This window comes from Lonchura striata, chromosome 3, assembly GCF_046129695.1.
Source record: "Lonchura striata isolate bLonStr1 chromosome 3, bLonStr1.mat, whole genome shotgun sequence".
NCBI classification, from domain to species: Eukaryota; Metazoa; Chordata; class Aves; order Passeriformes; family Estrildidae; genus Lonchura; species Lonchura striata.
Genome location: NC_134605.1, coordinates 108,152,860 through 108,179,208, shown reverse-complemented (window position 1 = coordinate 108,179,208; position 26,349 = coordinate 108,152,860). Strand labels below are relative to the sequence as shown.

Genomic DNA, 26,349 nt, shown 5'->3' with positions numbered 1-26,349 from the left:
AAAACTGAAGTGGAAGAGGCATTCTAGGCATGCTCACTTCAGAGAACATGAACTAGCTTAAAAAGTAGTCTGAAATACCACATCCACACATAAATACAACAGACCCATTCTGGCAGCATCTCAGCCCACAGACAGTTTCCTTTAGCAGAGGTTGTCAGAAAGTAAGAACTTCAGCACAGGATATTTGGCCACTATGTGGAAAAAAAAATTTAATCAGCGCAAGAAAGATAAGGTTGGTGTCAGAATGCTAATCCAATTTTCCATTTCTTCCCAGTCATGCAGGAAGGAACACTAAGTATGAGAACTTCTGATTTGTAGTAACAACAATGCACAGAAGGGCCAGGAATATGTTAAAATAAAAGTAGGATTTTAAGAGGCCTGCAACCACCCACACTCCATCTATGGCAGGTTACACACAAGAAAACTCTACATTTGCCAATCAGACATGAAAAAGGATGACACCAGACTCAATTTTCTTTAGTAGGTGTCAGTCCTCACATGGAAGGATTAAATGCTTTACAAAACCTTAAGAGAAACACAGCACAAACAAATGACTGACTTTGCTGAATGAACCTCAAAAGTCAAAGGACAAAAAACTAGACATGTGCCTAAACCCACATTAATTTCCAGGATACTCCAATAAACTGCCATGTAAACATATGTCTTATAGGCCAGGAGAATAATCTACCTTGGAAGAGACCTCTGGAGGTCATCTGGTGCAACCTCCTGCTCAAGGAACAGAGAGCAATCAAATCAGATTGTTCAGTCAACTTCCAAGAAAATCTTCCAAGGATGGAGGTTCCTGAGCCTCCTTAAGCAGCTTGATTCAGTGCTTACCTGTTGTGAAAACTGTTTTTTCCTTCTAAGTTTTGAGGTGGGAAATTCTGACTGGGTTTATTTGCTGCCTTCTCTCCTTTCATGGTGCACATACAAGTAAAGTCTGTCTCTTCTCCACACTCACTTGATGGCAGAGACCAATTAGGTCCCTCCAGTCTTATTCTTCTCCTTTAGGCTGAAGAAACCCAGCCCCACACACAGGCTGTCCTCATCACATGCTCCCCTTCAGAGCCCCTCTCCAGCTTGTCTACACCTTTTACTTGTGTACAGAAGCCCAAAACAGGACATGCTATCCCAGATGTTGCTTCATCAGTAAGTAAAATAAATCACCTCCTTCAGCTGCTGGCTCTGCTCCTGCTGAAGTAGCACACGATGCAGTTACCTGTGACTGAAGACTGGAATCTTAACATGTTAAAATACACAAGCCTCACGGTGAGAAAATAGAAATGAAACACAGCTGGAAATAGATTTACCCCTGTCTGCTGCATCCTCAGAGATAGAAGGGCTGCCCTGCAGGAGGCTTTCCATCCAGCAGTAAAGTGGCTTCCTGCACTGCAGGAAATTCAGTGTGTTCTTGATTCCCTGGGAACTCCCTTTCCAGTGTCTCTGCAGCTTGTGCTTCTGTCTTACCAAAACTGTTGCACTGCAGGTCTCTTCCTCTTCACCTTTCTCCTCCCATGCTATTTCCTGCTCTGGAAGCCAGCTTTTCCCAGGGCTCATCTGCTTCCAAGGAAGAAACAACATCTCTTTGGCTGTTCAGCAGCTCAGGTTTCAGGTCCAGTAGCTCACAGAAGGCAAACTGAGCTCTGTAAATCACTCTCAGACATTAAAATAAAAAAGCCAACCAAAAAAACAAAACAAAACAAAAACCAAAACCAAACCACGGATACAAGAAATAATACAGTAATACTAAGCATCCAAATATGATGCTAATATCACCTATTTCTTAAGCACTTTAAAAAGCTTTGACTAAGATCAACTTATCTAAATCCTGACCCAATGATCCCGTTTGTGATTTGAGGAAGCATGGGCTGCATGATCAGTCTGTTAAAATGAGTTGAGAACTTGCTGAACGGACAGGCTGGAACACTAATTATCGAGTGCTCAGCATCCATTTGACAAAAAATAACAGGTGACTATCACAAGGGTCAGTATCAGGGCACAGATTGCTCAGTATCTTCCTAAGCATTTCGAGCAACAAGGCAAATTGCAAATGTGCTGAAAAAAAAAAAACAAAAACAAACTTGAAAGGTAACACAGATGTCACCTGTCCAGAGAGGCTGTGGAGTTGCAGGGAGGTTTTTAAGAGCTGGTGAAAAAAAGTCAGAGTTGACCTCAACTAGTGCTGGCAACAGTCCTAAACTTGGAGATAGAGGCTGGGCCAGATGGCCTCCAGAGACCCCTTCCAACTCATGTCTCTGTGATCCCATGAAGACACAATGCAGGAACTTAATTGCTCAGGACAGCAATAGTAATTTGGGGAACAAATACTCCCAGTGAGGACAAAGCATACCTTAGCCTGACACATAGACGCACCAAATAAAACATTTCCCATTTTACTCAGGGACATGTTACCACTCAGACTCAAAAAGGAATGTGTTGGTTTCGGACCTTCTCATTATATTTTTAATTATAATGTGCATGAGGAAAAGCAGGGAGGTCTGCTTACTTGTAGACTCAAAAAACCTGAAGTAGAGAGAGAAGTTAAATTCTAAGTCAAATAATACAATATACTTTATATTGCCAAGAGCTTAGAAGAGTCTCTCTTTTGTCTGACAAATCTCTGTTGACTCCTCCTTGATTGCCACTTAAATATCACTATAAGCACATTTTGAATGCCTCACTACATTTACTCAAACTTTCAATTACAATATAGCACATCATAATGACTTTTGAGCATATAAAGCCATCCTTTATATCTAGTTGGCCTACAGGATCTTCCATCATTGCCAAGAGAAATAAGATGTATACAGAGTTGAATTCCAGTTTAAGAAAACTGTTTTGCAAATAAAACAGTAAGTCTTACAGTGATGAGTTGTCCCTCTACCTAAAAAATTTATTGTGCCCAGTCCAAATTACTTAAACTGCTCCAGTAACACATTTGTTTGAAATCTGGCAAGCAGACTTCCTACTGCTGTTCTTACAATTACCTGGCTGTTCTACTAGTCCAAGAAAATCAAAGTGAACTTCCATATCAGAATTATTTTCCTGAAGGCTGTACACACACTATGTGCATATGCACATGCAACACAAAAAAACAAACAGCAAAAAAAATTCAGCTGGTAGGAAGGTTTATAATCTACTCTTACATATCCAAAATACAGAAAAAAGCAATCATCACACTCAGTTAATGCAAACATATTATGCTATTTTTTTTCTACACATAGCAAAAACATTTTTAGTTATTACCCTAGAGCAGGAAGTTAATAATTAAATGTTCTGATTTAGGAATAATTGAAAAGTCCAAGTTGCATAAACAACATGATAACTCCAAGATTACTTAAGGTATTAGAGGGACATGAGTCATACCTACCTAAGAAGGCTGTTCCTGGCATCTCTAGTTACATTATTCATTTTGGTTGTGTTTATTTCCTCTAGGGTCTAAGATACTATATTTGCTGCTATACTAACAAGCATCACAGACCTAACACACTTAAGATAATCAATAACCACATCAAAGAGATCAATCCTATTTGCAAGACTTAAAAATTATACATTTTTTTTTCCTCATATTTTACGTATTTAAAACTACTGATGTATTCAAATATTTCAGGAAGCGTTCTCTTCAATCCATTCATTAACTACCATTTCACCCTAGACAGTGACTATACTCATTAGGCACCAATTAGTTCTGCTAAGTATTTCTGTGCATATCTGGAGGACATTCCACCTCCCCCACAAAGATAAGAATGCCAAAGACTTCTCCCCACCCCTCAGCAGTCAAGTGGAAAAGGCACAAGCAATATATTCTTAAATTAGAAGATTCAAAGTTAAAAGTAGAGCTTTTTATCAAGTTATTTTTACCAAAAACAGTCTCCTTCGCAAGGCTGTGCTATGAAAAGCACAAGTACTCAATCTTCTCATTTTGTTCAAAAAACACTGTAAATGTATTTAAATAATTTACTACTACATATTTCAGCTGAACCCATTCATCTAAACCAGGATGAAACTATCCATCTTATGCATTACCTTGCTTTCAAATAAACCTATACACTTCATAGGGTTTTGCCAAATAAGACAATAAATATGCATAAACATGGCTCAGATTTTAATCTTCTTAATGCAACAGTACCTCTCCTCCTTTACTTTACAAAAAAGAAAAAAAAAATTATGATGGGCTCCCTGTAATAGCCAGGCTTAAGTGCCTTAAATCATTCCTGAGATATATTTGCTCTGTACAAGTGCCTGACAAGAAGCTGTATTCAGGTGGTCTGTTCCTCGGGATAAGAAGCAAAAGGATGAGTGAAAATGGCCTCAAGATGCTCCAGAACAGGTTTGGATTGGATATTACAAAACATTTCTCCACTGGAAGGGTTGCCAGGCATTAGAACAGGCTGCCCAGGGAATTGGTGGAATTGCCCTCTCTGGAAGCGCTCAAAAGGAAGGTGCATGTGGCATTTGGGGACATGGATTAGTGGCAGTGCTGGGCTAGCAGTTGGACTCCATGATCACAGAGATCCTTCCCAATCTTAAAGACTGTGATTGCATTTATCCCAACAACATCCAGATACACTAGGTGGAATGGTAATGGTGTCCTTGTCAGGAGAAAAAAATAAACCTGTACACAATTTGGGTCCCAAGTCCTAAATAGGCCAATAATCATTTGGCTATGCTACCTCTCCACAGCATGAAGAGCAAAGCTGCTCCATGACTGAGGATTAGCTGGAATCTCACATTATAGTTATGAAGCCTTTGCCAGAACAAGATTTGATTTACAGCAGCTCATGACAATGGCATTACAGATGTCACATTTATTAGGATTGAATTCCTTCTCAGTAGATACTCACCAACATTCAGTTGAGTGACTCAAAGCAACAAATCTATTTTAGGTTTTAAAGTAAACTATGACAATCAAGACAAAAGAGAAGTTGCCTTTAAAACCAATTTAATCAGTGGGCTCTAAACTACTCTAGGATCTAGCTAAACTGTTCTCCTCCAGTTAGCCTCTTCTCTCAGCTTTGTTACTAAATCAGGTGTGATTACCTATTTACACCACTTTCCGTGGTGGTATGGTCACAAAGGACAACAGAACCTGTTTTACCAGGTTTCCAAGCAAGCATAACACAGAAATTATTTCAATCTGACTTCCTAGCTATATACCATCAATGGATACCATCAATGGAATAAATGCATGGAATGAGAAAAGACTTCAAAAATGTTGAAAGTAAAATGCTAGAAGCTGAGTTCAGGTGCTGAGCCACAATACAATGAGATACAATGAGGCAATTAAGATCTAGGTCCACCATAAGCAAAAACACTGCAAAAGAAATCTGATAGTAATAATAATTCCTCTGTAAAGCTATTTTGCAGGGCTGAAATGAAACTGAAATACATTTAGGCTGAACATTGCTGCTCTAACTCCACAAAACTAGCAAGGATTAAGAAGTACATTTTGTATTTAATATTCCAGTGGTGGGGTATCTAAAACTACATTCTTTAGTATATATTATCTTTCCCTCTTCCAACAGCAAGTGGTGTGTGATGCAGGGACGAGTCAGCAGATGGCACCCACGAACCAGACACACACACCCTGATGGCCCTTAGCTCACACACATAGGCTGGGTTATTCACAAAAACCTGGGATTTCTTTCTGTACGAGCCAGGATTTTCCCCTACACCGTGTAAATGGTCTAAGTGTGCATAAATCAAGTTTACTTTCACTACCAAGGTGACTTCCTGCATGATATTGAACTGCAAGGAAATATCAGAAAGAAGCAGAACGGTGCTTTTCACTTTCATAATTTTAATCTCAAACTCCACAGTATCAGTGTTTTTACCCCAGTTTACATCAGTTTCTGTGCAAGAAATCCAGTTGCAAATTCTCTCTTTCACCTTGCCAAACACACACCTAAGATACAACCTCAAAAAATAAAAACCAAAATCAGCATACAGGTGGCAACTTAGGTCAAAAGCCAGAAGGCATTAAAAAGAACGTAAAATTCTCTTTAAAATCAGTATCACAATACTAACACAACTCATGTTTTTTAGGCCTGGGGTTAACAGCAGTCCTTCCAAGAATGTGGATAATAAAGGGTAGCTGAAGGTCCTCAATAACAAAATAAGGTAGGGAGGGCATTAACTGCTAATATGGAAGAAAAAGCAAGACAGGTACTAAGTATTTCAAGGAGAATGGACTACCCAGAAACTCTATACTGCTTATTTGCAGCTAATAAACCACCTAAAATTTCAAAAACGTCACTGTGTTCATATGAATTTCACCTTACAAATAATGTTCTGAAAATCCAGTGCCCGTTTTTGTTCACATTCAAACTCCATCACCCCTTCTGCCCTCCAGTTATACCACTAGAAAGTAGTTGGTTTTTACACAAAATTAATTGTCATACCAAATGCAGATTTGTACAACATTTTTTTTTTCCTTCTTCCCCCTGTTAAGTTTAGAGAAAGAACAGGCTGGAAAAATACAGGGTTGTGCTGGGAATGGAAGATATGGAAAAATCTCATATTCGCTCAAGCTACTGATAAGGTGTACATCCATCTCTGTTTCAAGACTGACAAATATCAGATAAGGATTTAATTCTTAGGCCTGAAGTAAACACATGGAATACAGACACATAGCTTGGACCAGCTATTTTAAGCAGTTGCTTGTGTTGTCGCCACACAGCATCAATCACATCATACATTTTAGATCAACTGAAAGACTGGGATGCAGCACAGTTCTGAATAGATAATCAGAACTGTGCTTCACTACATGACAGCTCCACCAAAAAATTCTCAAAATCTAAATACATGCACAGGACAAACTGCATCTGCTATATGTAGGTCAAAAACCAGCAGGGAGTCAGAAAAACTTTCGTTCAGAACTGTAAGAGTGATGGATTAAGACAATAAAACAATTTATTTGGGAAATACCTATTAAAAGGTACAAGACTTTTAATATAAATTATTTGAAATTGGAATATAAAAACAGGAAGACAGATTATATTCCTAAGAAACACTTCTATACCATTTGTGCTGTGTGTTTCTCCTTCTTAATTGTGAGGGAAACAATCACAGGAGCATCTGCATCACAGAGCACACAGAAGGTAGAACGGCCACTGGGCAAAGAAATGACTGAAAGGAAGATCTGTAGTTAAAGATGCAAAAGATAAAGGGATTTCCAGAAGGACACAGAAAGGAAGGACAAAATAACAGCGTTCTGTGATACATTTCCACAGCTCCTGTTGGCAGCAGCGACTTTAAAGGAATTTGGAAGTGTCTGTGACCATATCCCGTAAGTCAGACAGTGTGAAGCAGCCCTGCATGGTTATTCAGAGGAACAGCATCACCAGTATGTAAGAACTGAAAGGGTCCAGAAGTTGCTAATTTAAGCACCTAATATTATATATCCCAAATTTGATCTCTGTTAAGGAAATATTCCTGGGAGAATTCACACAGAAGCTCTGCAAAGACAAAAAAGTGAAAATGAGCAGTGCCAACTTGTTGATGTACATTAAAAATATTTGATATCACATAGGAGGCAGCCTCTGGGTTATGTCAGTGCTCTTAGCCTGTACATGGCCCTGTCCCAGGAACTCAAAGAAAACCATGTAAAAATGACTCTAGAAACTGACAGAAGGCTGGTTCAGATAGCCCTGTGGCTCAATCCAACACAACCTCAGCCATGTAAAATACCCATTCCCTTCTCTTCAAGACTGCTGGTATTTCAGTCTGAGTGAACTGACTTTGCTTTCAGTCAGGGATACCACAAAAACCAGCTGTTTAACAAACAAAAACAAAAAAAAAAAAAACCCAAAAAATAAAAGGAAAAAGAAAAAAATCACCAAAAGCTCAGAAGAAGTAATACAAAATTAGCATCCAAAAGAGTAATGAAGAATAAAAATAAAAGAGACATGGGTTTCTTGACTTTATCATGGCTTTTGTAAGTCAGCCCATGGTACACATCAGTCTGATATCAAGGTCTTAACACAGGGGACATCTCTCCCTGCATTCAGGGCTGGTACCTCATTTCCTCATCATTTTCAGAAGTTCCCAGCTTGTTCTTCCCTTGTAAGGCAGCCACACACTGGAAACACAGGGATGAAACCATCAGATTTTTCCCCAGTGCTGGTTCCAGTAAAATGAAATGGAACACTTTTATATTCTGTATGCTGCAGTCTTATAATGTCTTTATGCTTTTTTAACTCACAAGACAAGGTAAAGCCAATATACGCAGATCTGAGTCCACTCTGCTGCAGTGCAAGAGTTGCTTTCATTACTCTCTTGTCAGAGATATTGTAATTTTTTTCCCATTTTACTTTCATCTTAACTTCCAGCTCATTAGCCCCTATCACATGGAAGGCTTCTCTTATCCCTCCAAGGCAAACACATTACATCTAACCACATCTGCAATGCCTCTGCTTCTGGATTAAGTTTCAAAGCCCACTACAAAGGTTATGTAACATAAGCAGGGTAGAGTGTCCAGAAAATGCAATTGAATTAGAAGAAAATAACCTAAAAGTAATTACATTAAGCCAAGACAATTTAAAAAAGTACATTCACACACACTACACAGGAAACTGAGAACTTGAGCAAAATCCTCACTGGTGGAATGGTATCAGCAGATCTTGCTGCCTCAGGATTGGACCTGAGCACAAAACCATGGAGAAATCTTCGCAGTACTGCAGCAAATGTTAAAATTTCCATCAGCTGGAGAAGAATCGGGAATTCAGCTGGCACAGAAGAAAACATGTTTTCAAATGCACAGAAGTAACTGATAATTCGTATCACCTTGATTCACCTCTGATCTCTCACATTTGTGCCCAAATTGGTTGCAGATTCTTAATTAATGCCACAATCTTAAAAACACCGTCTCTCCCTTCTCCACCCTGTATTTTCTCACATTACCTCCTCATATCCCTCATTTTCTAAGACAATATTCCTCTTCAAGCAGCATTTTTTACCCACCTCTTTTAACTATTAACTTATTAATTGCATTTAACTCTTTCACAGTGTTAACATATATTTTGTATTAAATATTTGAGAAATTCCCTTAAATAAGTGGAAATTACAGTTGTAAATTTACTACTTTGAATGTGATTAAACTGTAAGGTTGCTTCTGCAAACACGGTGTCATTGTGCACTACTAATGAAGGCTGACCTTCATTCAGCAGCCTTTTCCTTGGGCCAGAAAACTGATAGCAGAACTTGTGGTGGGATTAGGACCTCTGATGCTATTAAAATAAAGAACAGCTGTTGCCCTAACCACATTAGAATGGCTTTACTGCACTTTTTGATTACTATCAGCTAGAAAAACAGGATATTTGTTGACTTCAGAGTGACAGTTTGCTGGAGGGAGAAGGGCAAAACTGTGTTTGATTATTAGCAGATATTTGTTGATAAGAACTACTTAGTGGAACAAACCAAAGACGCTTCTATAAATTACATAAAGGCAGCTTTTCCCTTTGGGAGCTGTAGCTCTTGCTCATGTCAGCAGATACCAGAAGGGTTGACTTCTTCCTTTAATATGCAATGTGCCAGCATCAGTTTCAATGAGGCCCAAGGAAGTTCCTGCAGAGTTCATGGCTGTGCTTTATTTCAAGTGTGACCTGCTATCTTATCATCTTGGCTTTCATTGCTTTATAAAAACATGCCATGACTTAGATTGCCAGACAAGAAAAAAAAAAAAAAAAAAGGGAAAAACACCCAAACTGGACTAACACTGCTCAAGAATAGCAAGTATCACCAGCTACAATAAATATTATCATCCCAGAAAACAATATATCCTATCATCCTGGAGAAGAAAGGCTCAATATTCCATACCCATCCAGTATTTTCAAGAAGGGTAAGCAGAAGGAAAACTCCACCAACACCAAAACTCAGTCAGCAGAAGTCCCTGGCTGAACCCTCGTTCCAGCTAACCCTGCTGGAGTTCAGAGGAAAGCCACACCAGCCTCAGTGTTCCAGGACAGATCCAACTTCCTCAAAGATCAAAAGGCATTTGAGTATAGGAATTTAGTTCATCTTATTACAGGAGACAGACAACTGCCAAGTGGAATCTTAACCTAAATTTGCACAGTGTTTAGGGATATCTAAATCAGACCTACCCACAGTTTATCCTACAGTGGCCATTGTGCTGGAGAAAGGAGTAATTAAGAGGATGATTTTTTACTGACTTACACACAAGACCTTGCAATTCCCTATGGCTCCCAGAGCCTGTTTACTTATGTAATAACAGAAGGCCCTCATTAACCTTGGCATGGATTTACTAACACCTTTGTTGAAATGTCTCATTATTCAAAAATCTGTATTTTAGTAAAACTGGTAAAAAAATTATATTCCTGTTAAAAAAAAAAAAAAAAAGGAAATACCCTGAATGGTCCTTTCCCAAGCAAGATTTCCTACCCAGCCTCGTTTGAGATAACACATTCCCTCTAGACTGTGGAGTAGAATACAGCCACAGAAAGCCAACACTAGAAGAATTTTTCCATAGTTGCTCTTAAGGAAAAAAGTACATTTCCAAATTTAAAAAGCAGACAGTAACTGCTGTCTTGTGTGTTCTGGAAACAACATTAATCAGGTTATTTTTGTAATTTACAAACAACTAGTATAGCTAAATGCTTTGAAGCACTAATTCAGATTTCAGCTGCAATGAATACAGGCCTACCTTTAACCCAGTTGGTTTTTTGCCAAGCACATTCTCCCATCGAAACAAGGGCATTTGTGCTACCAAGAACACTGTGCATGGATGGGAAAATAATCTCAAGTACTGTAACAATTATTATACAGGATCCACATGACAGACAGTGGCCTTTCAGACCCAGAAATACTTGTTACTAACTTTTTGATAGATTGAGGTGTTTTTTGTTTTAAAAAAACCCAACACAACACCAGCAGCTCCACAAAAACACCAAACCATATTTTTAGAGCAGGATTGAACATTGATGCAATTGAGGAATATTCAGAGCTGGGTAATTCCTGCATGCTAACAGCATCATCTCCAGAACAACCCAAGAGAAGATGGAAGGAATGCCTAATCTACACTGACACCTCCTTACAGCTCCTCTGGAAATTCTGCAGATCACCTCAGAGGAAATTACCATCAGAGCCTATATACATACATAAATGCAAGTTGTCTTGTTAAAAGCTACAAGAGCAGCCTTAAATCATCTTCTTATAAATATGCATTGACATTCTGAATATGCAAAACACACCAATCAAAATTAACTCATTTTATGGCTCTGAACCACAATGAATACTCAACAGATCCCAAATGTCAATGAAGATGAACTTCCCTACTTCACCTTCTCCAGTAAAACTTCACCTCCTTATGGTTACTGTGGCTTGAGTCCTAAGGAGTTCCAGAGATGTTTTGTGGGTCTTACTGCCAGTCATGTTTAGAGAGTTCAAAAGCTACAGTATCTCCACCTCTATGAAGTTAATGCTTTTCTTATCGGAGCCCCTCAACAGAACTCACACCTGACTTGTGAGCAAAGCACAGGAACAACAGCTACAGGGAGGAACTGTGACACCACATCCCATTCCATGTGCCAGCACAGAACCGGATAACAAGGGCCAGCAGCTTCACAATGGGGTAAAAGGGAGGTTTATGAATGACAAATACAGAATCATAGAATAGTTTGGGGTGGAAGGGATCTAAAAAGATGCTCTAGCTCCAATCCCTGTGATGGGCAGGGACACCTTCCACTAAACCAGGCTGCTCCAAGCTCCAACCAAGTTGGCCTTGAACACTTCCAGGGATGGGGCATTCACATCTCTCGGCAACCTGTGCCAGGGCCTCATTACTCTCACAGTAAAGAATTTCTTCTAAATATCTAATGTCAACCTACCCTCCCTTTGGTTTAAGGCCATTTTAAGGCCTAATATCAACAGCTTCTTTCAGTTGTAGCGAGAACTTTCATAATGAGGCTGAAAAAATCAGGCTTACCACTCCAGCAGTCTGATGGAATATCAGATGCAGAGCATGGAAGACCACAGGTGTTTTCAGACAAAAAACTGCACTGCTCAGAGACAGTTCATAAAAGTATTTGAAATTAGTTACAGAAAAAAAAAAATGCAATAGAAAATGAACTTCAGAGTGCATATTTCTTAAAGCAAGAACAGCTTCCTAAAGCTTTATTTTAGTGCTTCCAAAAGTACATACAAAAAAAGCAGTGCTTGGCTGTCTGCAAACAAGCACCCAGGGAAAAGTGCAAAATAGCATTCCCAGGGGGCAGCTGTGATTCATGAAGGACACTTCTCCTACAGCCACTCTTTGCAAGCTCTCTGTATTTTCATTTTATTAGATGCACAGACAGAGCATAGCAAAGAAACACTTCCATTTTCACAGAATGCCAGGGACTAACACTCATCCCATTTATAAAGCAGGACAGAGAAAAGTAGGTAGACTCCATAGCAAGAGGCACAGTCTGCTTCAAGAGGCAGCTTCTGATAATGTTATCATATCAACCACCACCAACCTTAAAAGGTAGAAAAACTGAAAGTAAAGCAAAGCAACAGCAAGTGTACTAGGAAGGCAAAGTGAAGCCTGCATTCTTTTCCAGCCTTGGAGCCTGACTTCATCTTTGCTAGGGTGACCTTCCGCTGGGTCCAGGCTTGAATACTAATATTAGACTAAAAAGAAGTGTGCCACCCTCTAAATATAATGATGACTCAACACCTGGAGGCTTCAGTGATGTAATATGAACAAAGAGATTCTGACTTCACAATCTAGATGCTTAAAACTCAAGTCAAAAGGAACAGATCTTCCTTCCCCTGCAGACACAAAGCCTGCCTAGAGCCTCCCAGAGCATCATCTTGAATTAGCCGGTAGGAAAAGGGAACTCAAGAAACATTTCACACATGGCAGCAGACACACTGGCTCCACTTTGTTTAAAAGGAGCACTGAACAGACACATTTCAATTATCTGCTTCAGTCAAAGAATCAGCAGAAAGTTTCAGTTCCAGAATTAACATATAAACATTAAAGACAGCATACCAGTGAGCAGTCCAGTGTCTTTCACTGAACCTTAAAAATAAAAATAGCAGCATGAAAATGGGCTTTATTGAGAAATCTGAATGCAAGTACAAAGGGAAAAAAGGCTTTACAAGTAAGGCTATGAAGAGCTCTTAAAGCATCACCCTTGGACAAATATTTCAGCACCCACTTGAGGGAGCCTTAAATATTGTTCAGGATCCAAGTTCAATAATAAATCTTAAAAAAAACAAGTCAGAGGAAGTCTAACAGAGGTTTCTGCAGTAAGAGCAAGCAATCATCCAATATATGTCAATAATGTTGTAATGTGAATCCCTCACAAAAATAGTAATTGTTTTAATAGTAAAGTCCTTCTATTAAAATAGGATTATCTTTTCCATTGGCTTGTTAGTTTGACTTTTCTCCTTCCTGTCCCATCCCAGCTCCATCAAGTTCACAGTTCAGAAGATGCATTTTTAATCACCTTCAATCCCCAATCTTGCATTCGCACACTGGCCCTCTGCATCAGAAGAATTAACAAGAGATGTTCACAGAATCACAGATTGTAGGAGGTTGGAAAGGACCTCTGGAGGTCATCTTTTCCAACCCACCCCTGGCTCAAGCAGGGCCAGCTCAAGTTCAGCTACCCAGGACCACATCCAGACAGCTTCAGAGTATCTCCATGGGGAGGGAGAGATTGCACCACCTCCCTGGGCACCCTGTGGTATCACTGCCACAGTAAAAAAGTGTTTCCTGATGTTCAGAGGGAACCCTCTGCATTTCAGGTCATACCTGTGGCCTCTGCTCCTGGCACTTGACACTACTGAAAAGAGTCTGGATCAGCCCTCTTTGCACCCTGTCTTCAGGCGTTCACACACATTCTCAGATCCACCTGAGCCTTCTCCAGCTCAACAAGCACAGCTCTCTTGGCCTTTCTTCAGAGCAGACAGGCTCCCATCCATTCATCTCTGTGACCTCCCTCCAGTACGTCTATGTCTTGCTCATGCTGGAAATTTCAGAACTGGAAGCATTTGATCAGTATTTTCTCATGCAAAAATAATAATAGTATCTCCTATTGGTTTAGATTACATTGGCAAGAAAAAGCACTTGGTAGACTTTGGCTATCACTGCCTAGGCAGCTTCACCATAACTAAAATGCTCAGAAAGTGATGAAACATTCTTTATCTGGAATAAAACTATCAAGTTTAATCGGTGCACCTTCCAATTTGAGCCAAAAGAATGGAAAAAAAAGGAGCGTGCAGCTTCTAAAATGCTTGAGGAAACACATCCTTCTCTCATGAAAACATATTCTAATAATGAATATTATTAGCTTTGTGTAAGTATCTCCTGAGGCACTACAGCATCTGAAGAAACCATCCTAAGAGACAAAGATGCTTCACTTTGACAGTGTGTTTACCAGTCCCAGCCTGAAGGAAGTTTAAGTCACAGAACAGAAAGGTTGGTTTTACAAAACAGTGATACACACATAAAGCACAACAAAAGAGTTACCAGCCAGAGTTTAAGGGCTATGGGTAGCAATTAATTGCTGAAACACTAGAATACCAACCCTCAGGAGTTATCAGCGTCATGGCCATTGGCTCACCAACACACTTGATTTGTCAGGAAAGCTAAAAGGAGCAGCACCCCCCCATTCAGTCACTCTACCAGCCAAAAATAAGTCTCAATTTTGCCATATCTTACACATAAATAGTCCCATCAATGCGACAACGCCCAGGGTTAAGGCGTAATTTTATTTTTAGCTTCTTTACAGTAAGACTTCCATGACCCAACCAAGTCAGTGCCGTACACTCCAAAACACCAAATTAATCTGCCCCTACCATTAACAGCTTTATGCCAAAACAAATGATCAGAACACAGGACAGTGACAGGGGCACAACTGAATGCGATCCCAGCTTAGCAACAGATTATCCTGTTGGATAATCTTTCCCACACCTTTGCTGAATTTTAGGAACTAAAAAGCTCTGTATTTCGAGCACACTGTAAAGAAGGTACAATTTCATTTTGCATAGGAATGTGCAGGCTGTCCATGATGGGAGTGGAGATAAACAAAGCCACCTCCCCTCAGCTACAGCAAGCTGCTATCCTTTTGATATCCTTTTCAGCATCTTGCTAAAACATCCTGCACAAATTCCTAAATGCCCATAGTATCAACCCAGTTATCTGGGGCGTTCTCCTGGCCCAAGCACACATTTCTTCCCAGAAACACAGGCTGGAAGGTAGGAAAATATTTTTTGACCAGATGCTCTGTTACTGAAGCAAGATCAGTTGTAGGTAGCATTAACCTATATTCCCTTTTCTTCAGTGTTTCAAGGCAGTCAGTTCCAAGCAGCTTCCTTGAAGCCTGATGGCAAAATCATCTCCAGAGTCCACAACTCCTCAGGCTCAGGATAGTGAGACCTCAGGGTGCCAGCCAGGAGAAAACCAAAGCCTGTGTCTTTCCCTGCAAAGGACTCGGCCTTCAGCTGCCAGAGATTCTCACCTTCAGGTGCCATCATTGCTTTTGACAGGAGACAGAATTCCTTCTAAGAGGGATTGTAGACATGCAGCACTGGTGAAAGGGTATTTCTGACACAGGACTCAGAACAAACCAAATCAGCTTATCCTCAGCACAGGTGTACGTGCTGCCAGCAGCTACCTCAAGTCCACGTTCCAGCACAGTCTGGAATTTACCCTGTATCTGATACAAAGGAGTTTAATGCCTTCAAATTAAAACCTGTCTTTAGTGAGTGTATTACTTAGATATTAGTGTGTCAGAAGTTTGAACTTGCCATTTCAGCCCCTTGGACATCTCAGATAATGTAATATAGTAAAAAAGGGTGACCTCAACAGGGAAGAAACGATGTCTGGCTCCCAGTCAGAAAGCTGAAGGATCTGCTTTATTAAAACTATATTACATTAATACACTATTTAAAGAGAGACTATCCTATCCTACCTATTTCTTATTTACCTATCAACTAAAGACTCGTGACTTCTCTGCTGAGAGTCCGAGGCACAGCAGGATCCAATTGGTCATTGAACCCAAACAACCTTCACCAGAAACCAATCAAGCAAACACTTCAGGTAAACAATCTCCATACCACATTCCACATGGGGAAAACAAAGGAGCAGAGATAAAGATTGTTTTCTCTTCTCTCCGTGCTTTTCCTGAGAGACAGAATTATGTCTCTCTGTCCAGAGAATGTGAATGCCACAATGTAACTTTAGAACTAACACAGCAACTTCTTTACTTTAATGGTGTTCCATGCTAAAGCCACTCAGAATTTTCCACACCAAACCAAACCAGCCATTTACAATGAGGGGCTTCTCTGGCTTCCTGTACTAGCTAACTTGTAACTTCCAATCATACCTTCACTTTACTCCTAAAAGTGCAGGTCAAGAGTAAAAGTCAAAAATACATTACAAAAAGCTTTACTTTCTGTAGAATGAAAACCACAATTAAATAATTCTAGATATAACCATTACTATAGTACATACTTTTTAGAAGTTTATTGTACCATTACATATACTTTGGATCAATACATAATTGAAGATATGACTGTTACCATCATTTATGAATAGTGATCATGTGAGATTTTAAAATTTAGCTCAGCAACTTGACAATATTTTTATTTTGAATTCACGTGTGCTCTTATCTTGCAGCAACAGTTATTAATAGAAAGGATTATGGGTATTAATCAACTGGGAACACAAGAACATGTTCTACAGGAATAATAAAAACTATAATCAACTCCCCAGGTTCTTGGATTTAATGTAAAATCTGAAGGTAATCCTATCTCTTTAAATAGAGACTTAGAGGAGTAACCACTTACCTGCAAACAGAGCTTCAACTCACAGCATGCACAGGGCTCTTACAGACTCGCACGTGGCACAGAACATCCACCTCCACAACCCAGCTGCTATTCTTAAGCCATATCCTTAAGTCCTGCAAGTCTTTGGGGATTGCTATCCCACATACTTACATAATCACCCATTCCATTTTCTAACTAAGCCATCAGCTAAATACCAGAATGCAGCTCTCAAAAGGGAAAGATCAGGAGCAAGTAGGGATAGAATCTCTGCAGGGTAAAGAAAGAGTCCCTACTTCCAGGTGGGCTTCTGCTTTCTTCCTTTAAAGCTGGACTTTCAGACACCTTCAACTTTAGTCAAGTTCATTACCAGATGGTGAGAAAATTCTGGAAAATGGCAGAATGTAAATGCAAGATGCTTATTAGCAAAAGGCCTGTTCAATAAAATAGGGAACTGTTTTTCAAAATTGCAATTTAGAGTGTAGAATTTGTAATATATAAATGCACACTTTAAAGCTCATATTGCAGCACTAACCTATATTACTCAAACATACACAAGACATTATTACAGAAGACAAAAATGCCTAAATAACTAAACACAAATAATTCCACTTATACAGCCTCACCAGACATCACTTTCAGTACCTTTAATGGGAGCCTGTATCCTTAGAAGTCTTGTTTTATTCCTCTTTAATCTGGCAATCCTCCCACTAAAAAGTCTTTGTCCATTCTGGCCAGCTCTGGTCCTGGTGATTTTGTAGTTTTATCTGGATACCTCAGACAGTTTCAGGCAAAACCCACTGTACCACTGCCAGCTTGTTTGTGAATTGAAAATTCTGAACAGAACACTCAAGTAGCTTGAGTTGTGCCTATAACAATTAGCTCAGACTCATTTCATCAGACAATAAAGCCCCAAGCTATCAGTTTTATATTCTTGAAGTCTCAGTCAGAAATAATACTAGACTAAGAAACAGAAACTGAATGCTTCCTGCAAGAGTTGCTTTTTTGTTATTATCTTTAGACCATGTTGTTCTCAACATTGTTTTAGATTAATTGCAGAGTTCAAAATATTGTCATAAAGTTTCTCATGTGTTTTTATCTAGAAAATCTGTAGTGAATGAGAGTGAGAACACAGTATTACAGACAACTTAAAACACATCAGACCTTATCTCTCTTCTCTATATGAAAAGAGTTTGGAGTGTGGCAGGTGGTGGTCTCTTATCCAAATTAGCAATCAGTAAACAAAAGGAAGAGGTCTCAAGGCATGCCAGGGGAGGTTTACCTTGGATATTAGAAAAAATTATCCACCAAAAGGGTTGTCTAGCATTGGAACAGGCTGCCCAGAGAAGGGGTTGAGTCACCAGCCACTGACAACAATAAACAGATATAAAACATAGGTTTCTCTTACAGGGAAAATTTGGAAACAGACACTGTACCTTACTGTCCTCATCCTCAAACACAGACTGGTGAACATTACAAGCGAAGAGAGAATTTGGGAGATCGTTGAAATCAATTATTTCATGGAAATCTTCCTCTGCAAAACATCTCTTTATGCCGTTGTCTCCATTGATAGAGTAGAGTAGGAAGCGTCCTCCATCCTCTGGGATGCAGCCATACTGGCCAAGGCCCCGCATTCCAAAATAAGAATCTCCCCTCATCCCTGGCAGCACAGAGAAGATAACATCACTCAGTTACACAACAATTTTAAACATTCCACATCCACAAGGTAACCCAGAGATTCTGAAGTCTGGGGGCTCCATTTGTAGAAAGTGAATTTCACACTATTTCAAGGCAACAATGGCCTCTGACGCAGGGCACTAAGACCAGTCTCACTAAGGTTCAAACAGGGACTTTAACTTCATTTATTAGCACAGAAAAGGCCTAAACATACCACTACAAGCCTCTGAACACAAGCAGAAGAGACATTACTTAAAAGCCCCCTGCCGTATGAGAAAATAACATGCTGTATTTGGTTTTAAGAGAACCATGTTTGTTAATGGGAAGGTTGCTGGTGCTTTTGAGTCTGCAGCCAGCTCAGGAAGCATAACGCTCAGGGTAAGAAGTTTGAAAATAACTTTTGAAATTTAAAGCAGACTTCAAGAAATAAAAACCAAAATAAAACACCCTTATGGAAAGAAGCATGAACACAGCATCATCAAAAGCCAGTACAACCAAGACTGCTACAATCTCTGCTATACAGAACACAGCCAATTTTTTCTACAGTTTAAGTACAGAACTTAGACTGGTTTTCAAAGCTCATTAGCAATTTCTTTGCATCTTAATCACACTAGGAAGCAAATAAAGTTGTGGGAAGAGTGGACTCGATGACTTTCAGCACTTTTAGGAAAGTCCTGCTGATTTTGGAGCCTTTATCCCAAATGCATCAGTATAGAAAGGTAATTTTAAGGCATACAAAATGATGGGCACACATAATGAGCTCATACACGAAATGGTATCACTACTGTTGTTATGAGAGAAAGCCACATGCCCAGCCAAGGGGAGTAAGTCAAGGTCCAATTAATGATCAGAGAGTTAATTAGTATTAAATCGGGTATTTAGAAGTCCTTAATAGACATCAACCTACTGCATCTACAGAGCCCCAGTAAGTTAAGTAGAAGTTTACTGGATAATAATCCATTCCCTTTTATTTGTTTCTTTCAATAACAATATGCAATCATGCTTTTCCTTCTAGCACAAGCATTTAGAGTTACATAAACTCAGCATGCTCATCTGTTCTGCTCTGCCCTTGCTCTCTTGCATACTTGCTATTCTCTATAAATAGCTGTAAATATTAGCTCAAACACACTATATAGAACTGCTGTCCAAAATTAAACCATATGGGTTTATTACACTTAATCTCAGTAAAGCTAAATTATGGAGCTAATTTGCCATGGCTGTGCCTTTCATATAACCTCTGCTCTGAAATGAGATTTGGATGATGACAGAGCACATCATTCCATAACGTTATGGAAATATCAGTAATTGTTATTGCTGGAATCTCAGGGCTAATGACAGAAGTTCTCAAGTATACAAGCTGAAGCCGTGCTCAAAAGTAGTGTGTTAACCCGAGGATGGGTTTGCAGGCTATCAAATACACACTTTCCTTTCAGCAGCTTAGCCCAATACTAGCACAACCACTTCCAACTAATTTAGGTTTAGAAATTAAATCCTAATTGGAAAGAAGAAGCCTGAACAAATGGCAGAAGAGATGGCTACAAGTTCAGTAGTACACATTAGTATAAGAGAGCTCACCATCACAGCAACATTGCCTCTGGTATTTGAACCAATTCACTTAAGCTTTGTGTTATTACACATTTCATGGTAAACACATCCAGGGAAATACTGCAAAGAAATCCTCATAGCAGCCAGAAACTTCACGTCAGAATGCAGTGTTTTCCCTAGCAAAAAGCTTTAATAAATCATCTCCTCCAAAAACAATAATCTCAAAGCATGTTTGTCATCATGTCTAGCCTGTGTCATTAGGTTTTTGGAAATGAACCTCAAGCCCAGTGTGTTACAAAACACAATTTACATGGCAGAGCAGATTTGCACGAGGGAAGAATTTCACTCACAACAAACAATTTGCAGCCAGGGAAGACACTGACCATCTTAAGAGTTACACTGGACATGCTAAAGTTGCAGGAATCTAGATTATGAATGTTAAGGCTAACAAGTTTCATACCTCCTTTCCCAAGGCATAACAAAGCTAATTGTGCAGAGCAAAGAATCTCAATTTATTGACAGAATTCAGAAAAGTCTATAGGCTTCCTCACTAAACAGTTGCCTATTTTTCTCTCCTGGAGAGCCATATTATAATGAAGTACTACATAGGAAAGCTTTTAAATTAGGAATTCAGCAAAACCACTATGACAAACAACAAAACAGAACAGGATTTTAAGTTACAACCATGAAGCTCAGGTTTTTAACCAATAACAAAATGAACATATGCTGCAGCAGCCAGGATGAGAAAATAATAAATATTTACATCATGTGGCAGTAGTCTTGCTCTGCTAGAGCTCTTGGATAGGAAAAGCTTGATTTTTTTTTTTCCAGCCAATTATTGAGACATTTTTACCCAGTGGGACTTGGGTATTGGCCAAGTCTTTTTAAGAAAGTCACTGTCTCACAGGCTCTTGGCCAGCTCTTCTCCCAGACTTGCAGGTGTCTGTGCCTGGACATGCATCTTCTACTCTTAAGATACACCGAGTTCTGATTAGTGTTCCCTCCACTAGCAAGTTAACTTACACCTGATTCTTAAATCCTCTGCCCAGTTGATGATGGGATGGTTGAGAATACCTGTATGGAATAACTGTTGTTTCACAGATTCTCCTTTGCCATGCACTGCAACATAGAAAGCAGAGCACCACAAATAGAAACCTAAGAAAATACATACATGTTCCCCAAGAGAAATAAACTGCCTATGAGCCTGAGCTCAATGATAATCACAGGGGACAAACATACTTGAATCAACATTTGTTAGCAGATTTCAATCAGAAGTTATCCTCAGGCATAAGATGGAAATCTGACATTCTTCCATATGAATAATGTTACACGTTAAAAAATATACATATATGTAAAAAATCAACTTCATATCCTCTATAACCTTAAGGCTCAGGTATCATGTTGTTGGTAGTGTTTTGTGGCTTCTTTGAAATTACTTAGCCACTTCAGGCAGTCCTCTGACAAAAAAAAATTTTCTTTCCAATTATTCAACTAATTAAGAACAAAAGAATTTACATTTCAAATCCCTTAAAACAATTAACTCTAAGTCATGTATCATCCATGAACTGGATTTTCATATGAAATAAGCCAAATTAAAAGTAATCTTTTATGTTACGATAATACAATCACTGGATCACATTCCCATTTATGTTAAAGCTCCTTTCCACAGCTTCTGAAAAAAATAGTTAACTTCTTCCCCTTAGGATCCTTTTTATATAAAAAAAGAACAAAAAACCCCCAAATAACAATAAACTGTACTCACTTTCCTTTTAAAATGCAATAAGTTGAGATCAAATTATGCATTTTCTTCTCCCTTCCCAAATCATATTTTACAAATACTTGAGATCATAAGTTGCCATACAGAATTTTTAAAAAGTGGCAATGCCATTAAAAAAAAATATATATACACCAATATAGGCACTATCCAGAACTAATATTGATGCTAAATTGCCCAAAATCTTACCTGGGATCATGACAGCAAACTCTGTCAGGATTGTTCCCCTGAAAAATCTGAGACATTGAGGCAGATTCAAACCTGAGCCGAACAAGTTCACATAACCCCCAGCTAAAGGTGAGCACTCGCCACATCCATTTATTCCCCTTATTGAAAGCACACCTGAATGTTATCTGGGTTATTTCTGAATTTGATGTAAGGTTTGGACCCTCAACGTTAATACATCCCACAGAATGAGAAAACCTCAAGAGTGCTGCACTTTTAACCCTTGGAGAACCACAGCAGCCACTTCCCCCCCAGACCTAGACATCACTTCACTCTGATGTGCGTTACTTTAAATTTCTCCTCCCATGGTCCAGGCATGCAAAGGTTTCTAATTTGGGATGGCTCCAAACACAAGGCAAACACCCTTCCCACTGGCACAGATCAGGTCATGTCACAGTGTTCAGCACTGGAGACGCTGTGACCAAAATCTCTGCAGAGATTCCAAGTGGGAGCTCTGTGTTCATTCTGTTACCTCACTATTTTTAGACACAGTACACCTCTAATTAAAATTAACAGAGGCCAGCAGAAAATTATATTCACTGGTAAACAGCAGTAGCTCACTGAAGTTTCTCTTTGAAAAATTACACTTATATTTAGTATAAAACTAAAGGGTAAAAATGTACATCTTCTCATGAAGTCAGATCCTGCAGAGCCAAAACCTTGTATTGAATGAAGACAATTTGAGGACATGAAGTGTCTGAATGGACCAATGCCTTCTATATCACTGAGCTTTTACAGATTTATCCACTGTTTTTATGGAAACTAATAAGGCATTTCCTTGGTGAACATTTCCCTATCTTTAAAGTTTTTAAAAAGAATCCCTGAGGGACATCAAGAAACAGGCACATATTTCTTGAAATCACTAGGAAACTTAATTTTTTTTTATTAAACACTGCTTGCCATGACAAACAACATGACTAAAAATAGAATAAAGCAAACAAAATGTTACAAATAGGAGCTTTAAATATAATCACTATAAACTAGAAGTATTATTGAGTCCTGAGTGCAAACCTGGAAACCATAATCTGCAGGAATTAAGAAAATTTGGAGAAAAAAACAAAGCAAGAAAAGTTGCAGTTGCTTTTGTAGAAGGGTCCAGGAGAAGTGTAGGGATTTCATCTTGGCTCCTACTGAAAAAAACCAGCCCAAATAAAGCAATTTTTACCATAATTCAAAGGCAGGGGAGAGGCAAGAGGGGAGAAATCAAACCCAGTTAATAAGATTTTACTGAAAGAATAATTTTTTACTTAAAATATTCACTGACTTTACAGTAGCAGAGCCATCAATTTCAGTGGTGTCAGCCTAGGGCTGCATCTCCTGCTGGATCCAACTGGCTCCACACTGAAGGCTCTGTCAGAAAGCACAAATGTATCAGGGAAGGTCACAGAATAACTTACTGGAAGTTCATTCCACTCTGCACAATGAACACTGGAGATGAGCATTATTTTTAATGGTGCTAATTCTTCACTGTGGAAAGCTCCTATGGACTTAAATAGAGGCTTTTTACTTAATTAGAAAGAGCAGAACTAGACCACACATGACAGGATTAATGAACCTTTGCAGCCTCAAAAGCAATAAGGACTATAGTGACCCCTCTCCCACAGCCTTCACCCTGACCTCCCACCTGGGCAAATTCCCTTACAGGAATCAGAATTACCAGCACAGGGAAATCCACTCACATTTGAGCTCCAGTTGGGTTAGCACCGCACAAAAATAGTGCCAATCTCCACTTTTCCTCTTACAAAAGTGGCAGATATGAGGAAGAGGATTTTTTTTTCCCTAAATGCTAACTGGTGCAAATCCCAAATGTTCTAATCCTTTCCATTGACATTCTAGCCGCATTAAATTTAGCTGAGACTTGGGAACTATTTTTGGAAGCTTTTAACATCCAAAGGGACTATTCAGTTTTATTCCTCTAAAGCAGGACTGGTCAGCTCAAGCAGTTCAGGACATGAACATCACACCGAAGGTTCAGCTGTGCCTCCCACACCAGGGATGTATCCTGAGACTACAGAGAGACTCGTCTGGCATTGCCTTGCTCAGCATCTATATCTCCAGCACTGGAGCAAACAATTCAGGAGGCACTGGTGAGCCCTACCAAGCCAAAATTCCAGTGCCACTGCACCACAGGAAGGTGATACTTCGGAGCAGCCAATGCCAGGTGTGAAGATTTCCTGTACCTTTCTTAAAGTCAAGAAGCTGAGCTTCAATCAGTTGGGCACTACAGTAACCATGGCAACATTAAGGTATTCAAAGAACAAAAAAGAAAAACCAAAAAGCCTCCTCAAACACAAAGAAACCAGAACAAGCCTCCTGATCACCTTCACTTGGCCTCTATGCTAATCTATTTAAAGCAAGCCAGTTTCATAAGGGGCACACAGCATTAGAGTGTCACAGGCCTTCAGCCAGAGCTGTCACCTCACACAGAGGTCAGTGGAACACTCGTTCAGCAGCCCTCCAGCTTGCAACCTGAAATTCAGAACTGAGCCCCGTGTCTCACCCACAACTACCTGCAACGGGAGCCATTCACAGGGCTTAACTCCTGGAAGACACTCGGGGCACAACAGTAACTTGGAATAACATTTCAAAGTTTCCTCCTCTAAAAGGATTTCCTGCTAGAACAATCAAGTAATTTATAAATTAAGTAATGACATACATTTTCTACCCAATGACAAACCCAGCTACTGAATCTGAACACAAGCTACAATACTTGGAAGGGGACAGACAAACTGAATCACACACCTGACAACTTCTCGGAAGTTTAAGGACATATCCTGCTGTTAAAGGTACCAAAGACTAGTTAACAGAGATGATCATCTAAAGAAAATCTTCTGTCCTTGTTTACTGTTAGCAGTTTTCTGTAATGCTTTATATTCTCAGAGTATTCAGACTTCCATCTGTACAATGATGATGAGTAACTATATCATTTAGCTTCACTACAAGATAAATGCAGCAGTTTCTTTACACTAATAATGTATTTTCATAGAATAGGGGTTTTCCTTTTCATCAGGTCAGCCACTCTAAGTAGCTAAAAGACCAAACCATTTCCAAGGGCAAAATTTGAAAGCCAAAGACAGAAGTTGGTGTAAATTATAAACCTTGATTAAACTACAATTCTTATTTATATGATTTCTTTCAGCTGTACAAACTTATCATACATTTGCTTTTAGGAACCTTCATTAAATGCCAAACTCAAGAAATAAAGGAAATAAAGAGGTACAAAAGAATATAGGAGAGGTGAGGGGAAAAAAAAGCCAAACCAGCAAGTTTGGAGAGCTATCTATTACATAAGCATCAAATTATATTGGCTTGGGATCACTGAATCACAGAATGGTTTGGGTTGGAAGGGATATTAAAAACCATCTCGTTCCAGCCCCCTGCCATGGGCAGGAGCACCTTCCACTATCCCAGGCTGCTCCAAGCCCCCTACAAGCTGGCCTTGGGCATTTCCAGGGATTGGGTATGCACATTTTCTCTGGGCAACCTGTGCCAATGCCTCCCCAGCCTCACAGTAAAGAACTTATTCCTTAATATCTAATCTAAACCAGTCTTCCTTCATTTCAAAGCCATTCCCCTTCGGCTACAGCAGCCAAGTTTAAAGCATCCCGGGAAGAGCCCCTCTCACAGGACTGCCGGCGCAGCCCTGCCCGAGCGCCCGGACCCCGACCTGCTCCCAGCACGGCCGCAAACCTCCTTCCCGCTTCCCACCCCTCCTCACGAGCTCCTCCGCATCCCATCGGGGGAGACACCGGCCCCGGCCCCAGTCCCTCCCGAAGGGCGGCCGCGCATCCCCCGCGCCCTAGAGCCCCGGGTGGATGGAGCCCCGAGGGCAGCGCGGCGCCGGGGCAGGACCGCGGGGCGGTTGCATAACCCAGGTCTGCCGGACAGCGCTGCGGCCCCGGCGGGGAAGGAGCCCCGGGGGAGGCGGCCGTGCCCTTACCTGCGGCTCGCTCGCCCTTCCCTGCCCGTCCGGAGTGCGCCTCGCTCCGCGCCCAACGCTCCCTCAGAGCGCCCCGCGCCCGCCGCGCCGCGCCCGCCAAGGTGGAGGACGGGGCGGCCCAATCAGCAACGCCTCCGCCTAAACAGGCAGGAGGCGCCGCCAATGAGAACGCGAGGAGCGCGTCGATCCCACCTCCCGCACTCCCGGCCACGCCCCCGCTCCCGCGGCGACCCTCCGGGAGTCGGGGAGCGGCGGAGCCCGTGAGGGAGCGGGGTCGGGCACGGGAATGGACGGGGACAGATGAGTGCGGCCAGGCGAGCCGGGCAGGGGATGTGCGGGGACAAGGGATGACCGAGGACAAGTGGCAGGTGTGTGGGGACAGGCGAGAGGGACGCAGGACGGGTGAGCGGCACAG

At 40.4% G+C, this 26,349-nt stretch overlaps 1 protein-coding gene across 1 annotated transcript in view; it reads right to left on the bottom strand.

Annotated features, from left to right (window-relative positions):
• The window catches only part of RCAN2 (regulator of calcineurin 2), an 83,318-nt gene extending 57,256 nt beyond the window's left edge, over positions 1–26,062 (bottom strand). Inside the window, exons 1-2 of the mRNA XM_021529740.2 lie at positions 25,935–26,062; positions 18,210–18,433 (exon numbers count right to left, since the gene is read on the bottom strand). Of these exons, the coding sequence (XP_021385415.2) occupies positions 18,210–18,431 (222 nt within the window). The 5' untranslated portion in view covers positions 18,432–18,433; positions 25,935–26,062. The remainder of the gene's footprint in view (positions 1–18,209; positions 18,434–25,934) is intronic.
• Between the last annotated feature and the right edge of the window lie 287 nt (positions 26,063–26,349).